The sequence below is a fragment of the Diplodia corticola genome (assembly GCF_001883845.1).
Source record: "Diplodia corticola strain CBS 112549 chromosome Unknown scaffold18, whole genome shotgun sequence".
Classification (NCBI taxonomy): Eukaryota; Fungi; Ascomycota; class Dothideomycetes; order Botryosphaeriales; family Botryosphaeriaceae; genus Diplodia; species Diplodia corticola.
Genome location: NW_017971497.1, coordinates 85,136 through 98,309, shown reverse-complemented (window position 1 = coordinate 98,309; position 13,174 = coordinate 85,136). Strand labels below are relative to the sequence as shown.

General features: G+C 56.8%; 3 protein-coding genes across 3 annotated transcripts; 1 reads left to right on the top strand and 2 right to left on the bottom strand.

The window, feature by feature from the left end:
- Positions 1-81: 81 nt before the first annotated feature.
- BKCO1_1800030 (guanine deaminase) lies at positions 82-1,479 on the bottom strand (the record flags this gene model as incomplete). The annotated part of the gene is made up of 1 exon (XM_020271806.1): positions 82-1,479. One exon carries the CDS (start codon positions 1,477-1,479, stop codon positions 82-84), a length of 1,398 nt encoding a protein of 465 aa, XP_020131522.1.
- Positions 1,480-2,415: 936 nt separating this feature from the next.
- Positions 2,416-4,196, top strand: BKCO1_1800029 (mfs monosaccharide transporter; the record flags this gene model as incomplete). The annotated part of the gene is made up of 4 exons (XM_020271804.1): positions 2,416-2,517; positions 2,593-3,333; positions 3,390-3,746; positions 3,816-4,196. The coding sequence occupies 4 exons, from the start codon at positions 2,416-2,418 to the stop codon at positions 4,194-4,196; spliced, it is 1,581 nt and encodes a 526-aa protein (XP_020131448.1).
- A 3,126-nt stretch (positions 4,197-7,322) lies between these two features.
- On the bottom strand, positions 7,323-8,387 carry BKCO1_1800028 (phosphatidylinositol-4-phosphate 5-kinase core; the record flags this gene model as incomplete). The annotated part of the gene is made up of 1 exon (XM_020271803.1): positions 7,323-8,387. The coding sequence occupies one exon, from the start codon at positions 8,385-8,387 to the stop codon at positions 7,323-7,325; it is 1,065 nt and encodes a 354-aa protein (XP_020131447.1).
- Between the last annotated feature and the right edge of the window lie 4,787 nt (positions 8,388-13,174).

Genomic DNA, 13,174 nt, shown 5'->3' with positions numbered 1-13,174 from the left:
GCAAGAAATTGCATTCAACTTACGCGAGTAGTTGGGTTTAGCGTATATCTTCGTCTGAATCTTTGTCTATATCTCGTGACTTCATGCCTTGACGGACCTTCCCCTAACATAGACCTTGGCGATGTTCCGGTCGTCTCCTGTCATGAGGAACTTCTCAAACACGGTCGGCAGGTCGTCGTCATCCTCGACCGGCGCGATGATGCCTGCACCCGCACCCGCAGTGTGGATTTCCAACGCGTCGAACTCCTTTCCCTCTGCGAAATTTCCAACCTTGTCCCCGAGGCCGCAGACCTGGGCGCCGCCCAGCGTCGCCATGAAGAAGGTCTCGTTGAGGGTGAGTGCCGGATCTTCGCCGTCCGTACTGACCTCTCGGGCTTTTGACACGATGAATGCCTGGCGCATTGCATCGAGGATCGACGACGAGAAACCACCGCCGCTGTCAGTGCCCAAGCCAACCTTGATGCCGTGGCGCAGATAGTGGCGGATCGGGGCCGCCATGAAGCCGCCGATGGTCGTGTTGGAGATGGGACAGTGGGCCACGCCGCATCCCAGTTCCTTGATCTTCTCGACCTCGTAGTCTTCGAGATAGATGCAGTGGGCCAGAATGGAGCGAGCGTTGAGCAAGCCGAAGTTGGCATACAAGTCGGCCTCGTTGCTGAATTCGTGATACAGGGTCTTGGTGAGAGCGATTTCATCCTCGGCCTCGTTGAAGTGCGTCTGGATGGGCAGATCGGGGTTGGCCTCGGCAAGATCGCCGAGGCCGGTCAGGAGCTCTCTGTCGCAGGAGATGGCGAAGCGCGGCGTCAGGGTGGGTGTGACAATGTTGTGTGCCGGGTCGATCTCGCGGACGTGGGCGATGAAGTCCTTGGTGGCCTGCAGCGCCTCGGCGGCGGATTGGGCGCGGCAGTAGTCGGGGGCGTTCTGGTTCATGTCGCATTTGCCGACCAGGGCGCGCTGGCCCTTCTCCAGGCACACGTCGGCCAGGATCTTGGTCGCGTCGGCGTGCAGGCTGCCGTAGTACGAGGCTGTCGTGATGCCCTGGCGCAGGAAGCCGTCGACGCAGGCCGAGTAGGTCTTGCGCGCATAGGCCGGGTCGGCGAACCTGGCCTCATGCGGAAAGGTGATCTTCTCGAGCCAGTCGAGGAGCTGCAGGCCGCGGCCCGTGCCACGTTGCGCCCACTGGGGGGCGTGGTTGTGGGTGTCGACGAAGCCGGGGATCAGGAAGACACCGCGCTCCAGGTAGCGGATGCGCAGCGAGCCGGCGCCCGTGCCGTACTCGGCGATGAGCGCTGCAACCTGGGCCTTCTCGACGTGCTCGCGGAACAGTGCGATCTTGCCGTCGGGGCCAACCAGCAGCAGGCCCTTGGGGCATATCTGCACCTCGGTGGCCGTGGTGGAGTGGATGATGGGCCCGTAAAAGGCCTGCTCCAAGCGCAGGTCGCGCGCCGACACGTCCAGCCCGGATCCTTCCTCGGCCATGACTGCAGGTTTGCCAAATATGGATTGGTGATGCGCGCACACGGGACCCTGACGTTTGGCGCAGAAGGGTGGTGTTGAGGCTGCGGAGGGGCACCCCTGAGCGCGGCATGAGTGCGCCGGCCTCCACTTTTGCTGCGGGGATCGAGGGCCGATCACCGCCAAAACGCCCGCCGTCTCAAAAATCCATTTTCATACTCGACATGTACATGCTTCGATTCTTCGTGGAACTGCCGGCCACGAGTTTTGCCGTCCCCAGCCGAGTGCCCCGCGCGCGCCGCACAGAGGCTGGACTGGTCCACAGGCTACGACTAGCGCTCTTGCTTTATTATTACCACAGCGGTGCTCTCCAGCAGCGGTTCTCTCCATCATCTAGCCCCCGAGCATTACCTAATGGGCCGCTCGGCGCCCGCAGAACCCCGTCGCCCTGTGATGCAGGGCTGCAAGCAGCGTCCCGGCAAAGTCTGGACGATCAGCGATGACATGTGCTGAGAAGCAGGTCCGCCGGTGAAGGCCTGGGAGCAGCCGTTTGCCGTGTTTGATAGGCGCGCCGACGGGCATTGCGTCATTGCTATCAGCCGGCGGCAAGCGAGGAGCGGCATCGCAGCAGCCAGCGTGCCAGCCCATAGGTCACCGGGCTCGTCGTCAGCACTCAGATCTGATCGATTTTTGGCTTTCTCCCTCTGAACCTCCGCTAGCTCCAGCCTCGCTCACGGACTTCCGTGCGCTTGCCGTCATGGCTCCAGCCAGACGTGGCCGTTGTGTTCCCCACCCTGGCTCCAGCTTCGCGCCTGCCATGTTTCTGCTGCTGCCCTATCGTGGTCACCTCGCTTCGCACCGCCCGCCTGCCCCTTCGTTCTTCTTCCCATCCATCTCTCTCTCATACCCTCCACCTCTCCAACCCATCTGCATTGGCCTTTCTCCTCCAGTGCCGCAACCATGTCGTTCGTTGGCTCGCGGCTCAGGTCGCTGGGCCACAGTAAGCAAGCTCAAGTCGTGCTCTTCTCTTCCACCGCCATTGCATTGTACGGCTATGACCAGGTATGCATCTCTTCTCCCTGTCGCCAACCAGCATGGGAGCGCGGCCTTGGGCCTCCTCTCATACTGACTCTCTAGGGCATGATGTCCCTGATCAATACCAACAATGACTACCTCTCTCGCATGCGCATCTCTGGTGATTCGCCGCTCGTTGGTATCATTGTCTCTGTCTACTATCTGGGATGCTCCGTCGGCGCCGTCTTCTTCTCGTGGTTTGCCGATCAATTCGGCCGCAAGCGCGCCATCTTTCTGTGTCTAGCAACCGCCAGCTTAGGAAACTTTATCATGTTCATCGCTGGTCTAGGTGGCATGGGACAGGCGCTCGCCGTCATGTTTCTCGGACGTGTCATAATGGGTCTAGGCGTCGGCGGCATCGACAGCGTAATACCTGTCTACAGCGCTGAACTGGCCGAGACCGAGAAGCGAGGAAGAGCCATGGGCCAGGAATTCCAGATGAACATTTTTGGTTTATGCATGGCATTCGGCATAAACTTGGCCGTGACCGTTACCTTGGGCAAGGAGAACCAATGGGCTTGGCGCATTCCCATTGTCGTCATGCAAGCCTACCCCGTACTCCTTCTTGCATGCATCGAGCTTCTGCCGGAAAGCCCCAGATACTACATTTATCATGGGCGAGAGGACGATGCAAAAAGGGCGTGTCAGGAAATTGACCCCCAGGGCGGCGAGAAGAAGTTTGAAGACTTGAAAGAGAGCCATGAGCGGGAAGCGGATCAGGAGGTCTCTTATTTCAACATGATCACGCCCGGTCATCCCCAGTTCCACCCAACCATGGTCACCATCATGTGCCAGATCAACCAGGTAAGGCAAACTAAGCTGTTCCGTTGAGAGACGTCTTCGGATCTAATTCTACACAGGCCCTTACTGGTTACGGAGCCGTGTCCGTCTACGGTCCTCAAATCTTCGAGCTGCTTGGATTCGGTGTTCGAGACGCCGAATACTTGACAATGGGCAACTACACGTCCTACCTTTTTCTCATGACCTTCGCCTGGCTGCTCATTGACGCCGTTGGCAGGCGTAAGTTATTGCTTGGCGGCAGCATCGTCTTAACCTTCTGTTTCCTTCTCCTTGCCATCTTCGGAGGCCTGGCCATGAACTCCCAAGGGAGTCCATCCTCCCTTGATGTTCCCACTCTTGCTTTTTCCATCCCAGGGATCGTTACACTTTATGTGGCTACCGGTGCCTTCGGTATTGGGTGGCTGGCTACTGTCTGGGTAAATGGCTTCTTCCTTTGTTCTCACACCCTGCCAAACGGCGTCTTGACTGACATCGAAATACTATAGTTGATACCCACCGAGATTTACCCCACAACCGCTCGCGCACAAGCCGCTGCCATCAGCGTCATCATCTGGGGCCTCGCCAATTTCACCATCACGCTGCTGACGCCCATCATGTTCAACAATCTGCGCTACTGGCTCTTCCTCGTCTTTTCCGTCTCTAACGCCATCGCTGGCCTGTGGACGTGGGCGTACCTCCCTGAGAGTGGTGGCCGGAGCTTCGAGGAGAATCAGCGATTCTTCGACGATGCCGCGAAGGAGGGCACGTGGCAAGTCCGGAAGATTGAAGGTGGTGCTTACCTGAGAATGCCGTATCCGCACAGCGGAGAGGAGGAGAGGGGAGAGAGGGAGCCACTCTTGCAGAGGGTCAGGGATCAAATTCCTTGAATGAGGAGGATGTTCATGCGGGATACACCTGTCTTCATGTGCTTCCGCGAAAAAGGAAATAGAGCTTGGGGGGTGTAAGTGCGCGGCTGCATGTAGTCTTGTGAATACCCGTTTGCTCTGCACTTGCGATGCGTAGAAGTCTTCAGAACTGCAAGAGGAGGGCGTTTCTCGTTATCGAGTATACGATCACGCAGACCACGGTGGGGTTGGAATTTTCGGAACATGAGCGAGATTTGGAAATTTGGCGGTTTCATGCTTAGCATCCAAAGATCAATTGAGGCATCGAACGAGTAAACTTCAATGCTGATATTTATAACCCTTTTGAGCTTATTGTTGGCTGAACCGGGCATCCATGTGCGATTGGTGTTGCTACACTTCCGACCTTTAGTGAGTATGATATCTGTTCGGATGTTCGTTACTTAAGAACACCATGGTCACAAAATAACCCGTCTTCCATTTTCTGCCGAAAACTCACCCTACGAGAGAGGTCAACCTCAAATTGCTAAAGAGGCCTCCCCACAACCTGCCACATTCCATATGAGAAGCAGAAGGTAAATGGCAAGGTATAGGCCGCTATCCTTTACCCATTTTATGCCGACGATACTCATGAAGCACGCATCTTCAATTATATGAAGGCTTACATTCTCCTATATATAAACCAAATATTGTTCTTTCATCCTTAGAAGAATATCCATGTATCGGTTGAAGTGGAGGTAGACATGTCGGGCGGTGGATCCAGCCCAGTCGAGGAGATGATGTCAAAAGAAGAAAGAAAGAGAGAGAGACAACGAACACCCATAACTGCCATCATCCCCGCTCACTCAGCCGGATATAGTAGAAGGGAGCAAAAGAAGGCAAGCATGGGGAATCGCCAGACACGATCCACCCATCCCCCATTGACACCAGTACATATCACAACCCTACCGAGGTCAATCGCAGAGCCAATGAGCATCACACACGAGAAAAACGAAGAGGCAACCCGACACAACCATCAAGTGCGACGATGAAAACCAGGAAGGAGAGCATAGCATGACTATAAGCCATCACAGAACGGAGCCAAGCCAGCCCGGATTAACAACGTTCGAATATGACCCGGTTCCCCCCTTTGTTCCCCACACGGGCCCCGCAACAAGAATAGCAGCACGTGCATATGACTGCCTACATGTGTCTTCCAGCATGTCATTGATGCATGTTCGACACGCTGCGTTCTGTATGTAGCAGTGCGTTTTTGGGGAAAGAGGGGGGAATTGGCGCCGGGCGGACGGGCGAATTAACGAGCGTTGCGTGCGTGCGGCAGCCGCACGTCATTGGCGCTGCGGCTGCGCTGCGCTGCGCTCTCCATTTTCACGTCCCCGGGTCTCGCCTCATTATTCTGCATTTTTTTCCTCCAAGGTGGCTGTGTGGGTGAAGTAAAGACGATGTGTGATGTGTAGGTGATTGGGCGGCGGGCCCGGGTATTGGTGGCTGGCTGGCTGGCTGACTGGCTGGCTTGGTGTGCAGGGGTAAAATCATAGGACAAGGAGGGTTGGAAAGGGTGAGAAAAGAAACCAGAGGTTTGATGGCGGTGGAAATCTTCAAAAGTGAGGGCGTACATCTCGATTCGATCGGCGGGGGAGCCGAGCGTTCGCGCAGAGGAGGCGGATCGGAGATCTTTCCCGGGTTGTTGTGTGATGAGACCTGCGTTGTCCAGGCTCCCTTTCTTTCGCTCCAAAACGCGGCTCCGTCCGTCATGCGCAGTGTAGAGTGGTGGGGGCTTCTGCATGGAGCGGGGCTAGAAGATTGTAGAAACGGGCAAAGGAGAAAACGAAAAGAGAGCACACGCATGGGTTAGCAGTGGATCCATCCTGAGATTGGAAAAAGGAAGACAGCTGATACGTGCCACAGCACCGACGGAACAAAGCTGCAATCGGCGTCACCGCAGCATGCAGCAGGAGGACCTGGGAGTCAAACTTGCGGCTGCGGGGGTCCCATCTTGTCGAGGATGAAATAAAGCGCCAAAAAGTGTAACCGGCGGCTTCATCCCGCCCCCAGCCCGGCGGGAAGAAGGTCGGGCTGTTGGACTGGACTTATTAGCGGTACGTGGCTGGCGGTAACATGTACTTCCCCGACGCACCTACCCGCTTTCCTCTTTGCCGCACGCGCATTCCCCGCCTTGCCCATCCCCGCCAGCCCCAGGGGCAGGGGTCGCCTGTTACGCCTCTCTGCCGCCCTCGCGCTGGCGTTCCACCATCCGAGCACGCGCAAATTGCAAGGTCAAAATGAACAAATGAAGCGCTGAAGAGGCGAGCCCCCAATATTGAATCTGCGAATCTGACATGGCTTGGGGAAGTGGATTAGTATGTGGCATCTGCAACTCACCAATCAACGGTGGTCCTGGCCATTCTCCGTTTACATCCCTTTGCTGACTGCTGTTCAGCAATCCCGAGAAAATGGCGCCAGATTTCCAGACATTCTCTGCAGCGCCTAGGTTGGGGCGATGCAACAGTTGTGACGGAAGGCGGAAGACACGCCCGTAAGGCGCACGGAGCCACCGGGGCTTCATGCAGCTCGCCGCAATCCTGGCCAGAAGATATACTTCAGTAACGGTATTGTCTCGCCTTGCTGTTCTAAAACATCGAGACCCATTGAAAGTTTCCTTCAAACATGATAACAAGGATGCCGTTTCATCTGATCATCGTCTTTCCTGTTTCCCGCAGGGATGGCAATCCATTGTTCGACTGTCAATAACTGTGGCGCAGGGGTATCTGAAAGGGGCAACGTGCCGTACACTGGAGGCAGATGGCAAAATCGAGAAAGAACCAAATCTGAGCAGTAACAAACAGGATAGACGAGGCATGAACAAACTACTGAGGCTGTGTTCCAGAATGCAGCAAGAAGCCATCCGGCAGTCTGTCGTGCCAGGTCTGCTGACCGGGAAATCTTTGGTGCAGGAAGCGGGAAGCAAGCAAGCAAGCGAAAAATCACGCTGACGCAGGACGCAAGTACAGCTAAACGTAACAGGGGAGGCCATAATAGCACAAAGAAATTGGCCTGTCAGCAAGACACTACCGATCCTGGTGATTCGACAGGGAGCGCGTGCATGTGGCGACTTGAGACTGTCCGGGGTCTTGACTCGGGCCCAGACTACTACTGCTCAGCACTTTCTTCGATGTAATCCTTGACCATGGCCAAGAATCGTTCGCGATATTCGTCCGGGCTAGTCGTGATGCTCATGGGCCCCTTCCTCGCGAAAAAGTTGAAGCTCTTCACCAATCGCGTCATCATCTTCGGTTGCGTCTTGTGCTTTGCCCAAAAGAAGTCCAGGATCACCGCGCGGTACACCCATTTCCCATCGCTACTTCTCACGCCTTTTCGCCATTGGCTGGCCTTGGCCTGCACAAAAGACACTTCGCGTTCGGGCTCTGCCGGGTACCTCACCAGGAAAAGGCTGTAGTCGACGGCATTGGCGCTTCGGAGGAGTTCTGTGTCCTTGTTGAGGGTGGTTAGTAGTTCATCACACTGCGTTGGCGTCACCCTCATCTTATCCGGGAAAGTGTCGACCAGGCGCTCTTTCACCGACTCGGGGGCCAACTGCCCGTCAGCGATATCGCGCTCGGGGTAGAAGTAGCTCTCGGGCTTGAGGTCGTACGTTTCCCAGCGCTCCTTCTGCTGGTCGTCGTCTTTTCCGTACAGCACGTTCTCCATCACCATATGGTGCGCGGGGGCGGTGCCGAGAAGACTGGCGCCGATCGATGGCCCAATGGCTTCGAGGAAGTCGGTGATGCGGACAAGCAAGGAGTTTGGGAAAGCGCGCATATGCTGGATGTAAGGGTCGGCCAGGTCGCGCGAGAAAAACGTGTGCTCGAAGCGGCGTGGCAGACTTTTGATTAGGAACTTGGCGTTGGGTGTCGTAAAGAAGGTCGAGCCCGAATAGCCCAGGTCGCCGGCGGACTTGAGAGCGCCGCCGCGGCGGTCGGCCAGACGGAAGCTCTCACGATACTCATCGCCATCGAGCTGCCAGATGTCTCTGCGCAAAGCTTGGAAATCAGCGGCGCGGAAGCGAGTCAAGGCAAGCTGGAAGAGAGCAAAGAAGGCGAGGATGCGGGCGAGAAGGCTTGGCTGCGCGGCTGTGGCGTCGGGGTCGGAAGAGTGATGGGGGTCGAAGATGGCGCGCAGGATAGACCTGCTGATGCGGTTCTCGCGCAGACCCATGATGAAGCAACTATCGGGATTGTTGGGCGTTTTGCGTCGTGTGCAGCGCAGCTTCAACCGCTCGACGGGCAGGCGTTCCTTGATCGACGGGCAGTTGCGTCATAAGTGACCGAGCGCCCAGCAGATCTCGAAGGAAGGAGCTGCCCTGTGGACCTGGCCCGAGCGCCGGCCGCCCTCGACGCGTGAGGCGCCAAGGCACCAAGGCACCTCGACGTCCACGCGCGTGCCATGCAAACACCACATCTCTCCAGGCAGCCTTCATACACGCACGTCTGTGCATGCTGTGTGATCCGTCTCCACACGTATATGCCGCTTCGCCCGCGCTGCTCCTATCGTTCCGCCGCGCTGCCGCGTCAACGCGCGCGCGCCGCGTGCTGCTGCTCCCCACTCCGCGCTCTCCGCCCTCGACCACGCGAGTCAGCCCGAGATGACTGGCTTGCCGCGCGCACAGCAGCCACTGCACGCAGAAACCACGAGCGTGAGCCATGTCGTGCGCCCTTCAACTTGCCGTAGCCCATCCGCACGCCCGTCCCTCGGCCGCTACAGGTCGTAGGTATAGCCATCCCAGCCGCACGGTAAAGGCTGGATGAGTGGCTAAAAGCAAGGAAACGAGAAATAAGCAGCACGGGGTACGTCAACGGCCGGTGCAGGGGTGGCGTTGACAGACAGCGGCATGCTGCTCCCGCCTTGTCCGACGGCGCTCGACCATCCAGATATACGGGGACAGCTTGCTTGCATGCCCCGCCGCCAGCTGCCCGTCCGTCGTCTTACCTGATGAGTTGTCCTCGCAGTAAGCAAGCCTTTCCATCCACCAGGCCCACAATACTGTGGCCCCTTAATTAACCTGGAATGTGTGTGCCTCCCAAACTGTCATAGAAGGTTCCCTTTGCAACGTCTGATCAGGCCCCCTAAAACGAGAGACGGGGTGGCCCTGGGCCTTGCGGCTCTGCCCCTCCACCAGGGGCAGTGCAGCAGACATACCATGTACTGGAAACAAGGCTAACGGATGACTTCCCGTCAACGGCGACGGCGGGCTATTGACAGACGAGCCGCCCTGCAGCGTCCGGAAAGAGGCATGTGCGATCCCTGTCAGAAAAGGCGCTGCAGCACTCGCCAGCCTCAATCAAAAGCCCGTCTACCTCAGCCACATGCGTCCGGCCAAGTGCTGAGTTATCATCTGTACCCTCCATCTTCATCTGCAATTTCCATGGAGCAACCGTCCGGTCGGGGCATCCCACGCCGGTCGCAGCGGGCAATTTCTTTTCTTTTTCCATTCACCTGCAACCTACGGCTCGCTCGTAGGGCCAAGATGATAAGGCCATTTCTTCTTGCATGTTGCTTACGCGCGCCTAAAAGAATGGTCCGGGTCCGGTGCTGGGGACGAATCAGGCCGAGGGTAGGGAGTAGCGGGCAGCGGGATGCTCGTCATGTGGGCGGGTAATCGCCGACCTGCTGCATACCGCTGCCACGCGATGATCGGAACAGGGGTAATCCTCTCAAACCTCTCTCCGCCGCCGCTAACGGGTGTCGATCTGTCATTAGCTTTGGGAACTATGTCGCGAATGAAGACAAGTCCCGCAGGTTTTCGTGTCGTGCATGCTAGGCCGGACGCAGAGATGGCGAGATCTACCAAACCCCCTCTCCTCCATGGGCCCGGCCCTGGACGATGCAGCATGCTTTGCAGGTCCGCAGCTATCGCGCACGGCAGGTGGTGAGGAAAGTATGGTTCAGCAGGTGACTCGATTATGGGGGTACTTGCTTGTAGCCCCCCAATAAGCATGGATATGACATTATTGTCTGCGGAATATTACTGCTTCTATTCGTCGAATCTGCTCACTGTTGCCTTGCCAGACAACTACCGGTTGTCCGTTTTCGGTAAGCAAGATTATCCGGAAGCAGTCAGAAGTTGACGCGCTACCGGACGCCGGAGGATACTATGTACTCTTCAGATTTAGATTGGACCGGCCGTGGGGGATTGAGTAGTACAACGGCTTAACGCGTAAGCGAGCGAAATCGCTTTCCGCCCGGTAGCGGGGTATTGGTGCGCGGCATAAATTAGCTGCCGTTTGGACGTGCGGAAATGTAGACTATATGCCTGTTTGACACCTCGGTGACATGTTCCTTCGCCTTGCACACCCGCTAAGCCAAGGACATGTCGTGACCCTGCAAAGTAGCAAGCTGGGTGGCGGGGAGTGGAGCTTGGTTGACCATAGGCCTCGGCCGTTCGGTCTTGGAGGGAGTCACAGCGCAACGTGATACCGCACAAGCTGCTTGTAACAGTAAGAGGGCCATGTGTGGTATTCTTTGCTTCAAAGGGTGAAAGGAGATGCGGGAGGCGAGAGACTAAGGCTGGTAAGCGCCAGTGTGCGATGCTGCCTTTACCTGGCTAGTCTTGGCTGCTGACGGTTTGGAGACTGCTGCCCAACCAAAGCGTGAAGAGAATGTTCACTGAAGACTCGGTATATTGGGATGCCCCATCTTCATAGAATGAACACAGTTGCTCGCTCAACGTTGTATGCTCTTTGTCTTGCGGCTTGGCCATGGCTGTCCAGGAGGAGCTACGATTTCAAATCCATGCCCAGTATTGGACGATGAATGGGATATTTCCAGCACAACCCAGCGTTAGTGAATAGCCCGAAAGAGCACGGCATGTCGATGCAAAGCTGCCACGTGTTTGAGCTTATCCAATGGCAGGGAGAGATAACCCGGTGCTTGACGTCGAAGAACCAACCTGTTCGATCGACGCCACACGATCTGACTTGGCATATCGTGAAACAGCTTTGGTATAAACGAATATGAGGAGTGACAGGTACTTGGTTCCAGACACCGAGGGTAGTGCGGTGTCTAGCTGTGAGCTTTGAGGGACCATAAGTCAACCTTTTGCGGCACAAACACCGTTATGGTGTAAGCCCCATAGAAGCGGTGTGAGCTAGGCACAAACGTAACTTCCGTCTCCGCGGATACTTGCATGAGCCTTCATGGAGGATAGTGGAAGGCTGAGACAGAGCGACTAAGGGCTTGTGGCAAGCGACACCATACAGTGTAGCGATGGGTGAATTTCTTGAGATGTAGCCGTCAGGGAAAAGCCACCCCGCTGCCGAAACGTGTATGCATCAGACTTGAAAGAAACCGCGGTCCAGGTTAGAGAAGATGCGCAGTAGCAGCGCCAATCAACACCAAACTCAATCGAGGTGAAAGTCCGCGGGGCTGACTTCTGCGGCTTGCAATTCGGTTATTTGTTGGGGAAAGCCATGGACCCGCGTGTCAATGACGTGTCATTGACAGTCCGGACTCATCGCTTGGAAGGGGGATGGCTGATCTGGTCAGAGCAGAAGTAGCACACGGTTTTGTCGTTGCGACGCCGATGGATTTGTCATTCAGGCAGATCAGCTTCGCGAAGGCTTTCTCTCGCTACTGTTAGGTTTCGCATTTCATCCGAAGCGACAGACTCGCTATGGCTGAGATCAAGCAGGCTCTTCTGCTAACGGCAGGATCGCCCTCGACAGATCGAGACAGAAGGAGAGGTTCGAAGTGTGGCGCTCAAAAGCAGATTCGAGTCAGCCATGACGAGAGTGGACGGCTGCAAAAACAAATCACAGGTTAGGGAAGCCTCGAGACGATGCGCCTCGATAGTCGATTCCGATGCGAGAGCGCCACCCACGCCGAGACATGCGGTTCGAGGGGTTCGAGAAGCCACAAGCCAGCCTTATGAAAAGCTATCCCTGAGACCGGGTTCGTGTCAGCTAGGATGGCATGAGCTGAGTCTCTCGCCACAGTGAAAAGCAACATGGCAGCTCAGAGCGGCAGAGGTTGCGAGTATTCATGAGTTGCATTCAGGATGGAGTCTCCGCACTGCACTATGAATCTCCAGCGGTAAGGAACTGCAACAAAAATTTCTCAGGCCAGAGTGATGCCATGCATGCGATTAGCGAAGGATTGGGGTCTTAGATTGCACCGGGATCGGGGAATGCGGGAAGCCAGGGAATGAAGAGGGCGCTCACGCGAGGCGCTTTTTTTTCTTGGGTAATTGCACATGGCGCATATTCAAGCGCCCATCGCGTGCAGAGCTAGTACCCACTTAAGCACAGAGGAACATGATTTCCTCTTCGAGCAGGCGGCATGGCGGTGCGTGGCTGGGGCCAAGCTGCAGACCAAGAGCAGTCTCGTGTCAGAGCCCAGTGGCAGTCGCGGCTCCGGTTCGCGGTTACAAGCTACGGCCGGCGGGCTTCGGGGCCTGGAGGGTTGTGGGTCGAAGAGGGGGGCGCAGATGCACGTAATGGCAGGGCGACGGCCAACGTGCTGCTCGCAGGCGCCATGGGATGCTGTGTACGGGATCGGACAAGCTACCACAGCAATGGGTTGCCACGCGAGATTTGCCATGAAGCCGGGATGTTGACCGGTGGACCAGGTCGCTGGGACAGGATGGGCTGCAAATGGCGGTGTACAGAAGGAGCAGCTGCAAAGGACGGGTTGGATTGGGGAAGGGTTGTGGGTGTGCACTCCTGGTGTAACAGTTCGACGTTGTTGAGAGAGAAAGCGACGCATCACATCAGGCGGGCTCCGGGCAGTTGGACAGCGGCAGGAATGACGTCCGGCCGGCGGGGAAGCGTTGCCTGACAACGTGGCTGTCTAGGATGGATATTGAGGTGCAGTCTCTGGCGGGGGGCGGTTTCACCAGCAACGCTCGCTGCTGGGTGTTGATTGCGTGGAGAGCCCTACGGCGCCGGGGGGCCAGCGGCGGCAGCCGATTGGGAAGGGCGCGGGCGCGGTGGAGACTTGGCTGAGCA